Source organism: Myotis brandtii, unplaced genomic scaffold (assembly GCF_000412655.1).
Source record: "Myotis brandtii unplaced genomic scaffold, ASM41265v1 scaffold1040, whole genome shotgun sequence".
Lineage (NCBI taxonomy): Eukaryota > Metazoa > Chordata > Mammalia > Chiroptera > Vespertilionidae > Myotis > Myotis brandtii.
Genome location: NW_005353498.1, coordinates 118672 through 137297, shown reverse-complemented (window position 1 = coordinate 137297; position 18626 = coordinate 118672). Strand labels below are relative to the sequence as shown.

Sequence of the window (18626 nt, the reverse complement as noted above, 5' to 3'; positions counted from 1 at the left end):
CTTGCAGCGTGGAGTGAGCAGCTGCAAGTGAGAGAGGAGGGTCAAGTCCTCTTCCTCCCATTGTCTCCCAACCCTTCCCGATGTTTCCATCCCTACACCAGGCTCTTCTATCGCTACCAGGACCTGGCCCCCCAGCTTGTCCCCCTCGACTACACCAGCTGCCCTGACGTGAAGGTGCCGTACGAGCTCATCGGCACCATGCCTGAGCTGAAGGTACGCTTAGGCAACGGGGCGGGCAGGGGAAAATGGTAGCGATGTCCTTTGCTGCATTCCTACGAGGTGAGTGCTGCAATTATTCCCATTTTATGGATGAGAAAACCGAAGTTCAGACAGTTTAAGACACTTGTTCATGGCCACACAGCCAGGACGTGACATAGGTAGGATTCAAACCCTGGGTTGTTGGGAGGATGAGATAGGATAATGCAGGTAAAGGGCTTAGTACAAGGCCTGTTGGGTGGCAAGGACTCAGGGAACATTAGGTCTGTTCATGGTAGGAACTGCTACATGCAAGTTCGTCTCAGCTGGATATTCAACACATGGTTTGTGTCTCTAAAAGGGACTTGTGAAGTGAGTGACTGTGCATAGAGATTATTGTATCGTCAGGAACAAAAACCTCATTCAAAAGGGACAGAATGGATTCGATCACATGAGCAAAAAATCCATCCGTACAGCTGGAACCAGGGTCTCTGAGGATGGGCTCAGGAATCCTCTTCCACCTCTCAGCTCCCCCAGGGAGAGGCTTCAGTCTCAATCAGCCCTTCCTCTTGAGGTAGTGAAGGGAATGCCTAGTGCCCAGATTTCCTCCTGTCGGCTCTGCAACCAGCAGAAAGCAGGTCCTTTCATCCCAATTTTTCAAAAAACATCCCAGGGCAGCTTCTGGTTGGCCAGTTTAAGTCACATGCCTATCCCAGAGTCAATCACAGCTACCAGGTGAATGGAAATCTCTGATGGTCCTTACCAGGGTCATGTGGCTGCCTCTGTAGCTGGAAGTAGGGACAGCACCACCCAGACCCCAGGGGCAGAGAGTGGAAGTGCCTGAAGTCCTTTCCAGGGACCATGAGAGGGAGGGAGTTCTGGGGGGGGGGGGGGGCACTTGGACGTTCCCAAGAAGGTGGGTGCCGAGAGGGAGACCACCTGGAGCCTGAGAGCCTAATCAGTGATTGCTTCCCCGCTTCCTGTTCCCAGGACAACCCGTTCCGCCTGAGGATTGCCCAGGTCTTCTCCGAGGATGGGGACGGCCACATGACCTTGAACAACTTCCTGGACATGTTTTCTGTGATGAGTGAAATGGCTCCCCGTGACCTCAAGGCCTACTATGCTTTCAAAATCTATGGTGTGTGCAGGGCCGGCAGTGAGGGCTGTGCGGTGGGGAGTGGAAACAAGACCAACCCCAGGGCCAGAGGCTGCCCTGCTGTCACAGTGTCTCCCCAAGGGTTTCAAAGCCCAACTTGGTCCTGTCTTCCACCCACCCCATACCTCCCGACCTCACCTCCTTGCTCAATTCCAGCCACACCGGGCTCACTCTTTCTCCAACACACCAAGCTCTTTCTGCCTCCAGGCCTTTGCCTCTGCTCTCTCCTCTGTCCAGGACACCTTTCTCCTGGCTCCTTCTTATCTTGAAGTCTTGGTCAAAAGTAGCCCTCACCCCCCAGTTGTTCTCCAACCCCCATTTTATTTCTCCCCTAGCATGGGATAATGCTGCTTCATTTCTTGTTTATTGATCTGCTCATTTCTTGTTGACTTTCTCTCTGAGGAGACACAGGGCAGCAACAGTGTCTGTTTAGTTCACCATCTGTTTCCTGGGCCTGGCACATAGTAGGCATTACATAAATACTTGTTGAGTGAGTGAATGAACGAAAAACAGTTATCATGGTGCCTGGTACCTAAGTGCTCAATAAATACTTGAATGGATGAATGAATGAATGAAAATTTACCACAGTGCCTGCCACAAAATAGGTGCTCAATAAATACTTGTTGAGTGATGAATGAATGAAAAAGGTATCATATTACCTGGCACATCATACGTGCTGAACAAGTACTTGTTGAATGTATAAATGAATGAACTTGTCCCTGCCCGATTCAAAGAGAGACCCAGTTTATCTCTGAGGGTCTGGCCTCAGTTTTCCCCTCTTTAATATGGAGACAAGATATGCCCCTGCTGGCCTGGCCTGCCTGCCACCCGCTGTCTGTCCATCCATTCTACTGTGCAGACTTCAACAACGATGACTACATCTGTATGTGGGACCTGGAGCAGACGGTGACCAAGCTGACGCGGGGCGAGCTGAGCGCTGAGGAGGTGAGCCTGGTGTGCGAGAAGGTGCTGGACGAGGCCGACGGGGACCACGATGGGCGACTGTCCCTGGAAGACTTCCAAAACATGATCCTGCGGGCGCCCGACTTCCTCAGGTGACCCTTCTTGCCACCCCACACAGTCCATTTCCACGTGTGAGAAAGGATCTTCTGGAACTAGTTCATAAACTCCATTGGTGAAAGTTCCTTCCTTCCTTCATTTGTGAGCTTGGGGAACTTTCCCAACCTCCCTGGCCTCAGTCCCTGCACCTTTAAGCCCGGGATAATTAGGAGCCCCAGGGCTCCTCCTGTGGGGGGTCACAGCTCTTTGGGTGAGTGGAACATGGATGGACGTCAGCCCTACTTGCCTGAACACCTTGCAGTGAACAGTCTGCAAACTGTATTTGGCAGCCCTGGGGAGAATCAGAGCCCCCACTGTAGGGTGGATCGCAAGGGTTGCATGAGTTAGTACAGGAGGTGGCCTACCACCTGTTTTTTGTATCTCCAATGAGCTAAGAATCGTTTTTAAATTGCATTTTTAAATGGTTGCGGGGGTGGGGGGCGGCAAAGACCAATAATACTCCATGACACACGAAAGTGACATGAAATTGACATTTCCAGGTCATTCAGTAGTTTTGCTGGCACACAGCCATGCCCTTTTGTGTACAGATTGTCTACGGCTGCTTTCAATTTATAAGGCAGAGTTTAGTCATGGGCATTTCAACTATTTGGCCCTTTCCAGAAAAAAAGTTGGCTGGCCCCGAGTTAGTCCGTGAAACAAATTTAAAGCAGTGCCTGGCACTTAGTAGGTGTGCAATAACTGTGCTGTGGTTGCTGGTGTGGCTGTTCTTACTGGTGGTGTCTTTACATGCACCGAGGGCCTCCTTTCTCTGCCCTGGATAAGCAAGGCTGGTCTCCTGGCAGATGGAGACACGAATAATGACACCTTCTGTGTGTCCCGCTCTCAGCCCTCAGTGCAGCCCTACGAAGGGGAGAGAGCTATCATCCCCACTTCACAGGGGAGTAAACTGAGGCCCAGACAGGGGCAGCCACTCACTCAGAGTCCTACAGCAAGTCTGAATGTGAACTGATTCAGAGATCTGCTCCCAACCCCGGGGGAGGGGGTCAGGAGAGCCAACGCCTAGGGCTTCTGGAGGAGGAGGCCCGTCTTCCCATGTGGCTGCTGGCCGGCCTGGGGGGCTCCCAGCGGGAGTGTTGGGGGGAAGATGCAGGAGGGCGGCCCTCTGCCTGATGACACTGATCCTGGCCTTTCTGCACACAGCACCTTCCACATCCGCATCTGAGGACCACGGAGGAGGAGCCGGCCAGAGGAGGGCAGGGTGACCCTCCTCCCACTATAGAATCTGGACTCTGCGAATAAACACATCACTGAGTCACACCTTCCTTAAGCCTGGTGGATGGGAGCGAGGAGACCTGGGAGCTCACCTCTGCTCTTCCTGTGTGACCCTGGGTGTGGCTGCCCCCTCTCTGGGCTACCAACTCCCTGACTGAACAAGGAAGAGTCTGACTTCTAGATCTTTCCCCCACTGTGAAGGCTGGGGGCGCGTGGCTGTGCGTTTGGTGAGCAGAGACGAGGTGTGCAGATGAGGCATGCTGTCCCACCCCAGGGCCCCCCAAACCCTAGTCCCCTTTTCCCTCAATCCCTGAATTCTTCAAAGGGCCTGAAGGTTTAACTCCTTGTTTATTTATTTATTTAACATATTTTTTATTGATTTCAGAGAGAGAGAGAGAGAGAGCCAACTGGGAATTGAACCATGACCCCCTGGTTCACAGATCGATGCTCAACCACTGAGCCACGCCGGCCAGGCAACTCCTTGCTTATTTATTCAAGCTGTCAGGGGAGGCCTCTGCGGGGGTGCCAGGAGGGCCACTCACTGAGACGGGCACAGTGCTCTCAAGTTTATGAAGCACCCGCCCCTCTGCCATCTCATTGGTTCCCAGCAGGGCCGGCCGAGAACCAGCCCCTTCATTCAGAGGGAACAGAATGGCTTGCCCAAGACCACACCTCAAATCATCGACAGAGGAGGGCTTGACCCCTGGCCCAGCTCACTCCACATCCCAGACCTCTACACTCTGTGGATTTGGGGAGCCCCACACCCACTCTACCAGCGGCCACCCCAGGGGCCCCATCTGTGGCCCCAGTCAGTCCAAACAGTGGTCATTCTGAGTGGGGCAACCGAGAGCAGCCCCAGGGACCTTCCAGACTCCCCCACTGTGTAGCATTTCTAGGGACCCCACTCCCACCCTAAACTCCTCCTGTGCACCAAAAGCACCTACTATGCACCAAAGCCCTAGGATTTACATACATCCTACTGCTTCGTCCTGAACAAGAGGACAGTCCTACTCTTCTCCCCATCTTCCAGATGAGGAAATAGGCCCAGAGAGACCTAGTGACTCGCCAAAGGCCACACAGCCGTGCAACCCAGGATTCCCCCTGCGGAGTCCACCGCAACCCCAGTCCCGGGCTGCCTCTCCCTTTTTAAAGCAAAGGACACATTTGCTTCTCCTAAAGCTGACGTTGGTGTGCACCAGGCCCTCCACAAGTCTCATCTCTTTCATTTGCATGAGAATGGGGGGCGGGGGGAGGGGGAGGCGTGTCCAGAAGGGAGAACGGAGCCTGGGTGCAGGGGTTGTGGGCAAAAGGACTCCAAATGACATGACTTCCAACCCTGGCACTCACACCAGTAGACTGTGACCGGTAGACGTTGACCATGCCTCTCCTCCTCTCGGAACCTGGCTCTTCTTTGAAATGTGCAGGAGGTGCCTACCTGATTGATGGGCCTGCTCAGAGGCAGGAGTAAAAGGAAAGAATGGACACGGAGAGTCTCAGTGTGGGACTGGCACACAGTAGGTGCCCCAGATCCTTGCTGTAACTTATTAACTGATTCTACTTCTTCTTCTTCACATAACCAGGCCACCCTGGCAATTGCAGAGCCAGACCTAAGTATCGTCTCTATTACATTTCTCAGGTCCCAGAGGGCTGGTGGGTGGAAGGCAAGGGGTCTGGGTGTGAGCAGCCCCTGGCACCCAGGGTCCCAGAGCCAGGGCGGACCTCTTCGCTAGCAGTACCCAGGGGCAAAGGGTGGCGGTGGGCGGTACTCCTCAGGGACACAGTCCTCCTGGGGTTCTGCCAAGCCCTTGGGCTCTGATTTGGACACCTGTGAGGACAGGGCCCTCGCTATTGCTTGGTGCCAACCCCTGGTCTTCGGGGTCACCTCGCTCCAGCTGACTGACCTCGAGGCCTTCTTGGAGGAGTCCTCTCTGTCTTTCCGAGCCTGAGGCTGTGAGGGGCTTGAGGGTGCCGTGGCCACAAAGGGCTCCGTGTAGATGTTCTCGGGGACCGCATCATCCGCTCCTGTCGCTGAGCCGTGAGTCACCTCCGATCGCTCGGGGTCCCGGAGTGATGACAAGCTCACGGTTGCCAGGTGGGATTTCAGCTGCTGATGGACCTTCTTGCCCGTCTGCGGGAGGGTCTTGAGGTTCCTCCAGAGTTTCTGGCAGGCCTCCTCCAGCGGGGCTTTCGGGGGGCAGGAGGAAGCAGCTGCCTCTGTGGGCGCTCTGTCCACCGCTGCCGACGGCGTCCTTTCCTTCTGCCAGTGGAGTGCGACTGGCTTTGCAGAAGCCTGAAACCGAGGGCCGGTGAGACCTGGGCCAGCACCCCTCCTCCCCCCAGCACTCTGCCTCTGCCCCGACACTGGGACCTGGGCTGCACCCCTCCTCCCCCCAGCACTCTGACTCTGCCCCGGACACTGGGACCTGGGCTGCACCCAGACGCCCCAGGGCCGAGAAACGTCCCCATGTGAACCCCCAAACCTAATCTCGGGCCCCATCCTTTCCATTTTTGTCACCGGCTTCACGCCCTCCCCAGGAGTCGGCAAACCTTTTCTGTGCAGGGCCCGGGAGCAAGCAGCTTCCGCTTTGCAGGCCCTCCAGTCTGTCTCACTGCTCAGCTCTGCTGTTGTCCAGCGAGTGGGCCCGGGTTCCAATAAAACTTTATGGACACGGAAATCTGAGTTTCATTTGATTTTCACGAGCCGTGAACTATTAACTGTCTCAACCATTCAAGCACATAACTGTCCCTCCCATCGCAGCTTCTGAGGGCCGGGGCCTCGAAGGCCACACACAGCAGGCAGGTGGCGCTCAGGCGGGAGTGTGCCGACCCCTGGGCTCCCCGTTCAGGACAAGTGCCTGGCACGTGTGGCAGAGGCTGTTGATGGCCCACCCATATCCTCTTTTTATTTTATTTTCCTTACATTTTTTATTGATTTCAGAGAGGAAGAGAGAAGGAGAGAGAGAGAGAGAGAGAGAGAGAAACATCAATGATGACAGAGAATCATTGATCACCTGCCTCCTGCACGCCCCACACTGGGATCCAGTGCGCAACCCAGACATGTGCCCCTGACTGGGAATCGAACCGTGACCTCCTGGTTCATAGGTTGATGCTCAACCACTGAGCCACGCCAGCCGGGCCATATCCTTTTTGTTTGTTTGTTTGTTTTGTTTTTGTTAATGCTCACCTGAGGATATTTTTCATTGATTTTTTTAGAGAGAGTGGAAGGAAGAGGGAGAAACAGAGAGAGAGAGAACCATTGATGTGAGAGGGGCACATTGATTGGTTGCCTTCTGTACATGCCCTGACCAGGGCTGGGGATGTGCCTGCAACCAAGGTATGTGCCCTTGATTGGAATTGAACCTGGGACCCTTCAGTCCGTAAGCCGATGTCCTATCCACTGAGCCAAACTGGCCAGGCCCACTCATATCCTCCTTGCTCCCAGCTCCACTCCCAAATGCCAACGGCAGGGACTCTGCCCGGGGCCTTCACTGGCCACCAGTGCCCACTGCGTCCACATGGCATACCAGAAGTCCCCGAGAATCAAATCTCCCAGGAATAGTATTTGACCAATGACTGAGGGATTTTGGAGGATAAATACCCCAGCTCCCTCGCCCCTAAGTGGTGATAATGGAGGGGGTGGGCAGACAGAAAACATGAAAACCCGTAAGTAAACGAGACTTCAAATTTCGAGAAGTGCTCTGTTGCAAATAAATAGGGTGATGTGATGGAGAAGGTGGTGGAGGGAGTACTTTCGGTCTGGAGATGGGAGGGAGACACTTGAAGAACTGATGGGAGAAGCCAGGCCTGGGAAATGTGGGGCAGAGCATACAGCACAGCACGTGCAAAGGCCCTGAGGTTGCTTGAAGCTGGGCTGGTGATGGGCAGAAGGAGGAAATGAGATTGCAGTCAGGATTCTAACCTTGGTGCCTCTGGAAATCACTGGAAGGTTTTAAGCTCGGAGCTACAGGATCTTACCTTCATTCTAAAAGCCTCTGGCAGCTGTTGGCCACCTCTGCTCCTGCCCCTGCCCCCCGGCTGGAGGTGCCAGCTTTCTGTCACATACCTCCTTGGGGGCAGCCACTGGATGGGAAGAAGGTTTCTGATGTTCACTGGGACCAGGGGCGGGGCTGGCAGCTTCCTCAGCCAGTGCGTTGTAACAAAGGAAGAGATCCTCGTAATCCACGTTTGCTGGATCCTTCTGCGGACAGAGGGGACCTGCAGCTCAGCCCCAAGGAGGGGGATAGGGACGGGGCTGGGGTCCCCAGACCCTGGGAGTTGGAGCTCAGGAGCTGCTCCGACCCACAAACCTGTAATAAAGCAAGCTCCACGGAGTGCATTGTGGGCCTAGGCCAGTGATGGCAAACCTACGACACGCGTGTCAGAGGTGACATGCGAACTCATTGTTTTGGTTGATTATGTGACATGGCACCAGAGTTAAGTTAGGGTTTTTCAAAATGCTGACACGCTGAGCTCAAAAGGTTCGCCATCACTGGCCTCGGCCCTGCCCATAAACCGTTATAAGGAGGTCTGCCCTGCCCACAGCAGCTTCTGAGGGCACAGGCCCGTCCACTGTGGCTTATGCTAGTTCTATAGATCAGCTAGGGCAGTGGTCAGCAAACTGCGGCTCGCGAGCCACATGCGGCTCTTTGGCCCCTTGAGTGTGGCCACGAAGTTTCAATCGCACTGTACGTACGCGCCCGCACGTGGTATTTTGTGGAAGAGCCACACTCAAGGGGCCGCAGTTTGCCGACCACTGAGCTAGGGTTATACCTCGCACACGTGAAACCTTGTAAAACATCAGCCTGAGGGGAAACGAGGACCAGGAGGAGTGGGGCCGTGGGGGGCCAGACGCAGAATCACAAGAGGCTGAAGGGGACTGGGGGGAGCTGGAGGGCTTAGCCCCTGGGAAGACAACCACTGCGCACCCAGGTCCCAACCTTCACCTGCGGACAGGGCTGCTTCAGCAGCTCCCCATGTGGCCTCATCGGCTGCTGCTGGTGGAAGGTGATCAGGGCGTCCAGCGAGGCGTGGGCCTTCTCTTCCCCGGGGATTAGCACGCTCCCATCGTCCAGGAGCTTCACCATAAAGTGGCGGCAGCAATTTGGGGCTCTGCGGAGACACTGCCAGGGTTGGACACCCTGCTCCCTCATTTCATCCCCCCCCCCCCGCGCCCTCCCCCCGCAAGTCCTTGAACTGGCAGCCCGACCTCACAAGTTCCTATGTAAGCTTCTCTACTCATTAGCCATGTGACATTCGGTAGGTGCCTAACAGCACGGTGCCTCAGTTTCCCCTTCTATAACATGGGGCTACGAAGACTGACCTCAGGAGTTCTTGTGAAGATGAAACAAGGAACTGCAGGAAAAGCTTAGCTGGGTGCCTGGCTAGGGGTAAATGATCAATAGAAATGATCATGAAAATCTGATCAGGCTTTAGCTGGAGGCTGGGTGCCTGGCGCTCTGCTCCATTCATGAATGGGTGCATTTATGAATGGCCTACTACGTGCTTTTAATCCTCACGTCAAGACAATTAATTTTAGCATCCTCTGTTAGAGATGAGGACTTTGAGGGAGGGACAGAAAGGTTGAGTAATTTGTTCAAGGCCACAGTGTGTAAGTAGCAGAACCGAGCCTTGTACTGTTTGACTCAGGTCCTAAGGTTTTCCCACTGTGGGTAATTCTGTAATGGAACCGTTGGTTTTGTTTTGTTTTTTGTTTTTTCATTCCTTTGGCCTGGAATTCTTTCAAAAAGTAGTTTGTTCTGCTGAATCCTCTGACTGGGATGCCGGATCAGGCTTTGAGGCCTCAAGTAGCTGGACTGCCCTGAGTTTCCAACACATTCTCCTTAGTGGAGTCAGAGCGTTGCCAAGCAGACGGCAGAAGGGAGGTGGACAGTTAGGGAAAGGGCAGTAGCCGCTCTCAGGCCTCTAGCAGCTCCTGTTCTCAGACACACAGTCTTAGTGACCTCAGACCCAAGTCTGCTGGATCCAGCCAGACCTGCAGCTGCTCACTCTTCAGCCAGATCAGTCCAGAACGTCCTACCAGTTGCTCTTGAAACCTGTGATATGAAGCCCCCCTTGCCTCCTCCAAGGAAGCCCGGAGCCCCCCTGTCCCCAAGCCCAGACCTTACTTGTAGGAGAGTGTGTAGCCCACGTGACTGTGACTGACTCTGATGAGAAAGGATCCCAGTGGCTGCGACTCCAGCAAATTCTCTGCGTCCCTGGAAAGGCACACACAGGTGAGAGATGGCTGAGGTCTCGCCGCCCAGTGTCCTGCCCAGTCCTTCCAGGACTGAACAACAACCGAAAACACAATTGTTTTCTTGGTTGTTTCAGACTTTGGAATATTCAGGTGTTCCCCCAGAGGTGGCAAAGGCCTCTGATGACCTTGGCCCCAGGGCCCACAGCCCCTGCCTGCCTTCCGATGCCTGCAATCCACTCAGGAAGGCACCTTCGGGTGGATCTGAGTACGACAGGTAACAAAGCAAGAGCTGTTTCCAGATGCATTTGAGCTCAAAACCCAACTCTGCTGTTCATTCACGGTGTGACCCCCGGTGAGGTCAGTCCCTTTCTGACCTGAGCTTCCTCAAGGGGACAGAAAACCCTCACTCCCAGGGCCAATGTGAGGACAGACAAAATGCGAGCAGCATGACAACTTCCGCATGGTGCGAGCTTTCAAAATGTTCACCATTAGTACACTTGACCCTTGAACTGACCTGCCAGGTCCAAGCAGATTTTTTCCAATAAATACACAAACTGGCCCTCTGTATAGTATTTTTGGTCCGAGGTTGGGAATCCATGGATGTGGAGGGCCGACTGTATGCCTGGACCTACACCAGTGATGGCGAACCTATGACACGCGTGTCAGAGGTGACACGCGAACTCATTTTTTTGGTTGATTTTTCTTTGATAAATGGCATTTAAATATATAAAATAAATATCAAAAAGATAAGTCTTTGTTTTACTATGGCAAATATCAACAAAAAATTTCTATATGTGACACGGCACCAGAGTTAAGTTAGGGTTTTTCAAAATGCTGACACGCCGAGCTCAAAAGGTTCGCCATCACTGAGAGAGTAGACCATACTGGATTTAGGCGGGCCCTGTATCCAATGATTGGCGTCATTGTGGGGGGGGGGGGGGGTCTTGGAACCAATCCCCAGGGATTCTGGGGAATGACTGTAGTTAAGGTTTTGAGGAGTCAAAAGTTATATAAAGGACTTAGAGTTGGCATCCCTAAACTGTATTACTATCATTATTACTATTTCCTGGTGGCACAGAGAGTGGCCTTCTATGGGGAGCCTTTGGACCCCTGTTGTCCAGTCCAGGGGCCATTGCCCACATGTGGCTACTGAGTGCTTAAAATGTGGCCGGTCTTGCCCAGCCGGTTGCTCAGTGGTTAGAGCATCGGCCCATGGACTGAGGGGCTCAATCCCCGGCCCCGATGTGTGTCACGACACATCGATGTTTCTCTTTCTCTGTCTCTCCCCCTCCCTTCCACTCTCTCTAAAATCAATGGAAAAAATGTCCTTGGGTGAGGATTAACAACAACAAAAAAATGTGGCTGGTCTGAATCAAGATGTGCTTTTAGCATACAATACACACCAGATTTTAAAGACTCAGTACACAGCATAGGAAATATAGTCAAAAATATTGTAATAACTACATATGATGTCAGGTGGTTACTAGACTTATTGGGACGATCACTTCGTAAGTTATATAAATGTGTAATCACTATGTTGTACACCTGAAACTAATATAATATGGTATGTCAATTGCAACTTAAACCTTTTTTAATTATAAAAAATAAAGGCAGTACAAATAGAGGAATATGTATTCTGTCTCATGAGTGATTTATTTGGTATTAATTACTTGTTGAAATGGTAATATCATGGATATACTGGGTTAAATAAAAGATGTGATTAAAATTAATTGTTTCTTTTTGCTTCTTTTAATATAGCTACTAGAATTTTTAAAATTGCAATGTATGGCTCATATTGTATCTTATTGGCATGCCCCAGAACTCAGAAACCATGTCGAGTTCTGTCTCTCTTGGCTTTTGCAATGTTCTCTCAATTTCCTAAACGTCAAGGGTGGCAATACATGTTCTTTTCGCCATTTATTTAGAGCCGGGCCCTGGGGTGACGAAGTAGGTGAGTTTGTTCATCTCCTCAGAGCTCAGTCTAATGTAGAAAGTGCATGTTAGCCATATACCCGATAGATTGAGAGGAGCTGTTTGGGGCACTGTGTTAAGAAGGATTTTGAGGCTGCGTCCTGCCATCATTGATTGGTGATTCCTGGCCTAGTGAGGGGTTTGGGGCGGGGGGAAGGAGGGGTTTCTGTCTTGTGGCCACTTGTATAGAGAAAGCCAAGGTCCAGAGAGGGAAAATAACTTGCCCAAGGGCACACAGCAAGTCCAGAGGAGACAAGATTCAAGCCCGAAACTCCAAAGCCCTTTTCATTTTCTTAACAAACGTAGGTGAGCTGAGCACAGAATTGCACAGTGAAAACCTGCCCAGGTGGGGGGCAGACAAAGAGGGTGAAAGGCAGGGTGGAAAGTGTGGGTGTGTCCTCACTGTCTGGAGATGGCACCATGGAACCACGAAGGGACTCCTCCTTGGACCAGCTGGCCCAGCTGTGTTTGCACGAACCAGTACAGTCGTGGGGGCAGCGGCGGGGGCAGCTTCCTGGCCTCTGTCATGGCTTCCTCGGGGGGGGTGGGATGGTGGCACCTGGGGGCAGGAAGGAGGAGAGAGAGTCAGGCCTGGTCCACTTCCCATCTTTATCTGATTCTCGCAGCTCATGGTGCCTCCTCTTTGGAGAAGTCCTCCGCGCTGGACAGAGCAACCGGCTTGAAACTGGCTTGTGTTTCTTGAGCACCTACTATGTCTGGCACTTTATGTATGTTCACTTATCGATTTTCTTCCAAAAATCCTCCAAGGATAATAAGAATAAAAGGAAAGTCCTGGCCAGTGTTGCTCAGTGGATAGAGCGTAGGCACAGTGTCTGGAGTTGGATTCCCTGTCAAGGGCACCACCTGGGTTGCAGGTTCTATCCCGGCCCTGGTCAGGACGCATGCAGGAGGCAACCAATCGATGTGTCTCTCTCACATTGATGTCTCTCTCTCTCTCTCTCTCCCTCCCTCCCCCTCTCTCTAAAAACCAATGGAAAAAAATCTTCAGGTGAGAATTAACTAAACAAAAAAGAATAAAATGAAATAATAAGAATAAAAGGAGGTCAGAGTAAAAAAAATGAAATAATGAGAACAAAAGGGAATAATAAGAATATTATTATTTCATTACTGCAAGTGTTGGAAAATTCTCTTTATAGATATATGTATTTAAATTTAAGAACTGAATTTATTTAAATACTAAGTAACTACCAATGTCCCTGGTGGGAGGTGGAGATGTACACATGACGAGTGAATGAAAGAAATAGCGGTCACTCAGTGGGTGCCATAAAGCGTTGCCAGGGTTGCATTAAACACCACAGAGATGTGACCCAAACAGTTGCTTCTGCCACCAGTGCCACCAGGCGTGGTGGCCATGAATGGCACAGCTGTAATGTGTCAGGTGCATGGTTAATTCACACCCATTCTCAATAATTTTAAGCTCAGGTACCACTGGGCTTTGTGAGCTAATGACACAGAGCTGGAAAACAGAGAAAAAAACCAGCACCAATTTGCAAAACAGTCTGAAGTTAGTGTAAAGCCAGCAAAAGGGCTGTGCCCTGCTGGGTGAACCCTCACACTCACCCCAAACTGGCCGCCCTCCCCCTGCCACCCAAATCTAATTTTTCAACCCTGTAGAAGAGCGGTTCTCAACCCGTGGGTCGCCACCCCTTTGGGGGTCGAACAACCCTTTCACAGGGGTCGCCTAAGACCATCGGAAAACACATATATAATTACATGTTGTTTTTGTGATTAATCACTATGCTTTAATTATGTTCAATTTGTAACAATGAAAATACATCCTGCATATCAGATATTTTCATGACGATTCATCACAGTAGCAACATTACAGTTATGAAGTGGCAACGAAAATATTTTTATGGTTGGGGGTCACCACAACACGAGGAACTGTATTGAAGGGTCGCGGCATTAGGAAGGTTGAGAACCACTGCTCTAGAAGGTCATTGTTACCAGGCGGTTTCCACGGAGAGGGGCCCTGTTGACCAACCCGGTCAATATTGACTTCCTCCTGCCAGAAGACCCATGACAAACACACCCTTCAGGAAGCGACCCAAAGGAATTCTGGGACAAGTGGAATTGAATCTATTAAGTAATGTGTAATAAGGTAGAATAAGGTAGGGTGACAAAGTGGCTAAGAGCCTGCAATCGGAGCCTGGGTTCAAACCCTCGCTCCCCCACTTAGCTGCTGTGTGATCTTGGGCAAGTCAACGTAACCTCTCTGTGCCTGTATTTCCAACTGCGACTTGGGGATAATGATATTTACCTAGTGCTGTGTAAGCCCTGACAGTGTGTGGGGGTTTTTCTTTCTTTTTTGTAACGCGAGTGCCCGACTTAAGCTTTGATTGCGGAGGCATCCATTTCAGCGATGGCAATCTCCACTAAACATTGCCAGCCACGCGACTGAAGAGCCAAGCTGCCTTCCCCACTGCGGCTGCTTTGTTTTAGAGCAGCGGTTCTCAACCTGTGGGTCGTTACCCCATTTGGGGGTCGAACGACCCTTTCCCGGGGGTCGCCTAAGACCATCGGCAAACACATATATAATTACATATTGTTTTTGTGATTAATCACTATGCTTTAATTATGTTCAATTTGTAACAATGAAATTGGGGGTCACCACCACATGAGGAACTGTATTAAAGGGTCGGGGCATTAGGAAGGTTGAGAACCACTGTTTTAGAGATCTCGGTTGATTTCAATAATTGACCCTTTGGGCTACTTGCCTGTGTGCACGCTTGCTCTACCTCTGACCTCGCTGAGTGGTCCCAGGTGTGCTGTATAATTTCCAGGTCCTTAAGTAATACATAAACCTTTTATTTTTTGTTTAAAGTTTCCTGATGACTATGGCTTTAAGGGATCTTGAAATCATATTAAGAGCCACAAGGGCTGATCCAGTCACAACACTGGTATTGATTGGTAGAGACCAGCACAAAACACCTGTTTTTATAATAAGAGTCCATGAGTCCAGTAGTGACCTATTACGGGGTAATGGAGACCTCCTACTTACCCCTCAAGACCCAGCAGAAATATCCCCTTCTCCATGCAGCTCTCCTGCCTCTTCCCCTGGACAAAACCCTGGCACGCTTCTATGTCCCGCACCTTGCCCACAATTCTTGCCTCTGGCCTAGCCTTGCCTCATGGAGCTGGAGTGTCTGTGTCAGGTCTGTCTCCCCCATATTAGGGGTGCCCAGGGTCTAGGCCTGGGCTAGATCCTTTTGGATTTTTCTGGGTCCCCAGCATCAGCACAGTGGAGGGTGCTGGATGTGTGCTGATGAATAGATGGTTTAGTGATGAGTGAGGCCACACTAAGTTTCAAATTCCTGGCCCTGGCCCTGGAGCTTCCCCACCTCCCCATCTCCTCATCCCCTAACAGCATCTCTGCTCTACTCCAAAGTGATCACATTCTCTCTCCTTTTTTAAAAATATAATTTTTATTGATTCAGAGAGGAAGGGAGAGGGAGGGAGAGATAGAAACAGCAATGATGAGAGAGAATCATTGATTGGCTGCCTTCTGCACGCCCTCTACTGAGGATCAAGCCCCAACCCAGGCATGTGCTCTTGACTGGAATTCAACCCAGGACCCTTCCGTCCGCAGGCCAACGCTCTATCCCCTGACCCAAACCAACTAGGGCCGATCAAGTTCTCTTTCCCCTCCACACTGTTGCTATTCTTAGCCAGAACTGCTCTTTCTCCACCTCCAGCTCCATTTTCCAATGGTCACCTCCTGGTGCCTCCAAAAGATTGCTCATACTTCTCTGGTCCTGCCAGCCCCGTCACCCACTCTGGCCCAGCCTGGACCCCGTGCTCTGTCTTCTAGGACTGGGTTGGGGCTGAGACTCTCAGGGGCCCAGCCTCACCCAGCATAGGTGGGCATGTGGCTGACTGAGGAGTCCCCACCCAGGGAACATACCTGGGAGACCCCTGGGCGGCCGAGGCCGAGGCCCTCGCTCTGGCTGTGCCCGGGCTGCCTGGAGGTGCCTGAGTTTCAGTTCAGGGTCCACACGTCAGCAGGGCGGGGCCCCAGGCGGTTCCTGTTTCCTTAAGCAGGTGAGCCTGGGCGGGACCAGGACAACCCCTCTGTCCACACTCCAATGAAGCTGCTGAGCTGCAGGTGGAGGGGCACCCTTGCTCCACTCAGATCTGGACAAGCCTTTACTGAGCATCTGATGTGTGCCAGATCCTGAGGGGACAGAGAGGAGACCCCAAGAAAGGCACAAGCCCCACCCTCCCAGTATCTACAATCTAGAGAGCAATGAAGAGAGTAAGAAATTGTCAGTGTTGTTTCAAAGCAAACAGCAGGCCAGGAAGCAGGAACTGAGGTTGCAAGAACCCCCAGAAGGGGCCTGACTGATCTGGAGGAAGGGGCACCTGGGGGTAGGTAGGAGCCAACTTGATTGGGGGGGTGGTGCAGAAAGAATGCATTAGGTAGAGGGAGCCGCACAAAGGGCCTGGGGCAGGATGGAGCCTGGATAGTCTGAGTCTCACTGTGCACACAGGGCCACATTTTAACTTTTGTAAAAAAACAAACAAAAAACTAAACTAAAAAAACCCCAGCCCTGAATGATGTGGTTAAATGGTTAGAGTGTCGGCCCATGTACCAAAGGGTCATAGGTTCACTTCCTTATTAAAAGCCTGGGCCCTGGCTGGTTTGGCTCAGTGGATAAAGCGTCGGCTTGCAGACTGAAGGGTCCTGGGTTCGATTCCGGTCAAGGGCATGTACCTTGGTTGCAGGCACATCCCCAGTAGGGGGTGTGCAGGAGGCAGCTGATCGATGTTTCTCTTCATCGATGTTTCTGGCTCTCTATCCCTCTCCCTTCCCCTCTGTAAAAAAATCAATAGAATATATATATTTTTTTAAAAAAAGCACGTGCCTGGGTTGCAGGTTCATCGCCGCCTGCCCCGCCCCCAACCCCTTAAAAAATCAATAAAATATATTTTTAAAAAAACAAAAAAGCACGTGCCTGGGTTGCAGGTTCATCCCTGCCTGCCCCTCCCCCCCCAACCCCTTGGAGCACCTGTGGGAGGCAACCAATTGATGTGTCTCTGTCACATCAATGTTTCTTTCTCTCTCTCTCTCTCCCTCTCCCTCTCCCCTCTCCCTTCCACTATCTCTAAAAATCAATGGAAAAATATCCTTGAGCTCAGCTGGAATTGCTCAGTGGTTGAGTGTCGACCTATGAACCAGGAGGTCATGGTTCGATTCCCGGTCAGGGCACATGTCCGGATTGCAGGCTTGATCCCCAGTGTGGGGCGTGCAGGAGGCAGCCGATCAATGATTCTCTCTCATCATTGTTGTTTCTATCTCTCTCTCCTTTTCCCTTCCTCTCTAAAATCAATAAAAATGTATTTAAAAAAAAATCTTTGGGTGAGGATTAACAACAACAAAAAACCCCCAAACCATTTGAAATTATATTTTATTACTGCATTGGCATCATTATTATATATTCATTATTATTGTATTAATTTTTTACTGATTTAAAAAAACTAAAACTACACATATAGTGGGCCCTGAGTATGAGAACCCTCCTTTTCCCTTCCTCTCTAAAATCAATAAAAATGTATTTAAAAAAAAAATCCTCGGGTGAGGATTAACAACAACAAAAAAACCCCAAACCATTTGAAATTATATTTTATTACTGCACTGGCATCATTATTATATATTCATTATTATTGTATTAATTTTTTACTGATTTAAAAAAACTAAAACTACACATATAGTGGGCCCTGAGTATGAGAACCTGTGCTTAACGAATCAGCCAGCCCCAGATATATGCTGGCTGCCCCCCCTTTCCTGTCCTAGGACACGGGCTAAACCACTTCCTCCTTTCAGGCAGAAATGGCCCAGATCCTCATGGCTGAGCTGGAGGGGCGGGGGACAGGGTCCCCGTGGGCCTATCGCCCTGGCCCAGCTGTTTTAGATAGCCTCATTGCAGGCTCAAGCTGGGTGCCCTGACCACTCCCCGCTCCATGGAGGAGGGGGTTGCCTGCAGTCTGCGGTTTAACAGCCCCAAGCAGAAAACACGAGGAACCCATTTCTCACTCATCCACTGTGTGGCCTTGGGTGAGTTGCTCAACCTCTCTGGGTCTGCTTCTTCATCTGTGAAGTCACATGACACTAGCGCTCCTCAGGTAGGAGAGACAACCTTCAGGTAGGCAGCAGGGGGCTCAGTTAACAGTACTGATACCAGGACTCTTCACTGTGACTTAATCTGCTGCCTTTGTGTGTGGCTGGGGGAGATGCAGGCTTAGGCTCCAGACCTCCCAGGCTGGGCAACTCACTCCACCACTCTGATTCTTCATGCCCTCCACAGCCCAGTGAGCCGGCTCCTAGCCTCAGTGATGAGGGGAGGGGATCAGAAGTGCCCAGTGCCCCTTGTTAGAAAGCCTGGCCATTGGGGTCTCATTTGCATGGCGTTCAGTCTACAGGAACGTGGGGCCTTATCAGTCCACCTCCAGCCCGGCCCCCTGAGGACCCACCAGAGGACTGCAGCCTGAGTCCCCCAACCTGCTTGGTGGATGTGGTCTCCCACAAACCAACATCCTCCACTGAGAATCCCCACCCCCCCATCTACCCAGCCCTCAGTGACCACTGGAAACTGAATGGACAAGTGGTCCCCAGAGGACCTTCTGGAAGGGGGCCAGCAGGGAGATCGGGGCTGGGACTCCGAAGCCCTTTCCCCTCGACCCCAGGCCTGGACTTTCCACTGGCAGCCTCAGCTGGTGATTGGGACTGCCATAGCTCGTGTGTGTGTGTGGGGGGTGGCCCTCCGGGGAAGTGACCACCATGCCACTTTGCCACGG

At 51.6% G+C, this 18626-nt stretch overlaps 2 protein-coding genes across 2 annotated transcripts in view; one reads left to right on the top strand and one right to left on the bottom strand.

The window, feature by feature from the left end:
* The window catches only part of CIB3 (calcium and integrin binding family member 3), an 8181-nt gene extending 4493 nt beyond the window's left edge, over nt 1–3688 (top strand). Inside the window, exons 4-6 of the mRNA XM_005856678.2 lie at nt 1186–1333; nt 2211–2406; nt 3572–3688. Of these exons, the coding sequence (XP_005856740.1) occupies nt 1186–1333; nt 2211–2406; nt 3572–3593 (366 nt within the window). The 3' untranslated portion in view covers nt 3594–3688. The remainder of the gene's footprint in view (nt 1–1185; nt 1334–2210; nt 2407–3571) is intronic.
* Nucleotides 3689–4094: 406 nt separating this feature from the next.
* HSH2D (hematopoietic SH2 domain containing) lies at nt 4095–15814 on the bottom strand. Its single transcript, XM_005856676.2, has 6 exons — nt 15736–15814; nt 12214–12369; nt 9769–9858; nt 8587–8752; nt 7707–7841; nt 4095–5933 (listed from the first exon to the last, which is right to left on the bottom strand). Exons 2-6 carry the CDS (start codon nt 12336–12338, stop codon nt 5370–5372), a joined length of 1080 nt encoding a protein of 359 aa, XP_005856738.1. The 5' UTR covers nt 12339–12369; nt 15736–15814; the 3' UTR covers nt 4095–5369.
* Between the last annotated feature and the right edge of the window lie 2812 nt (nt 15815–18626).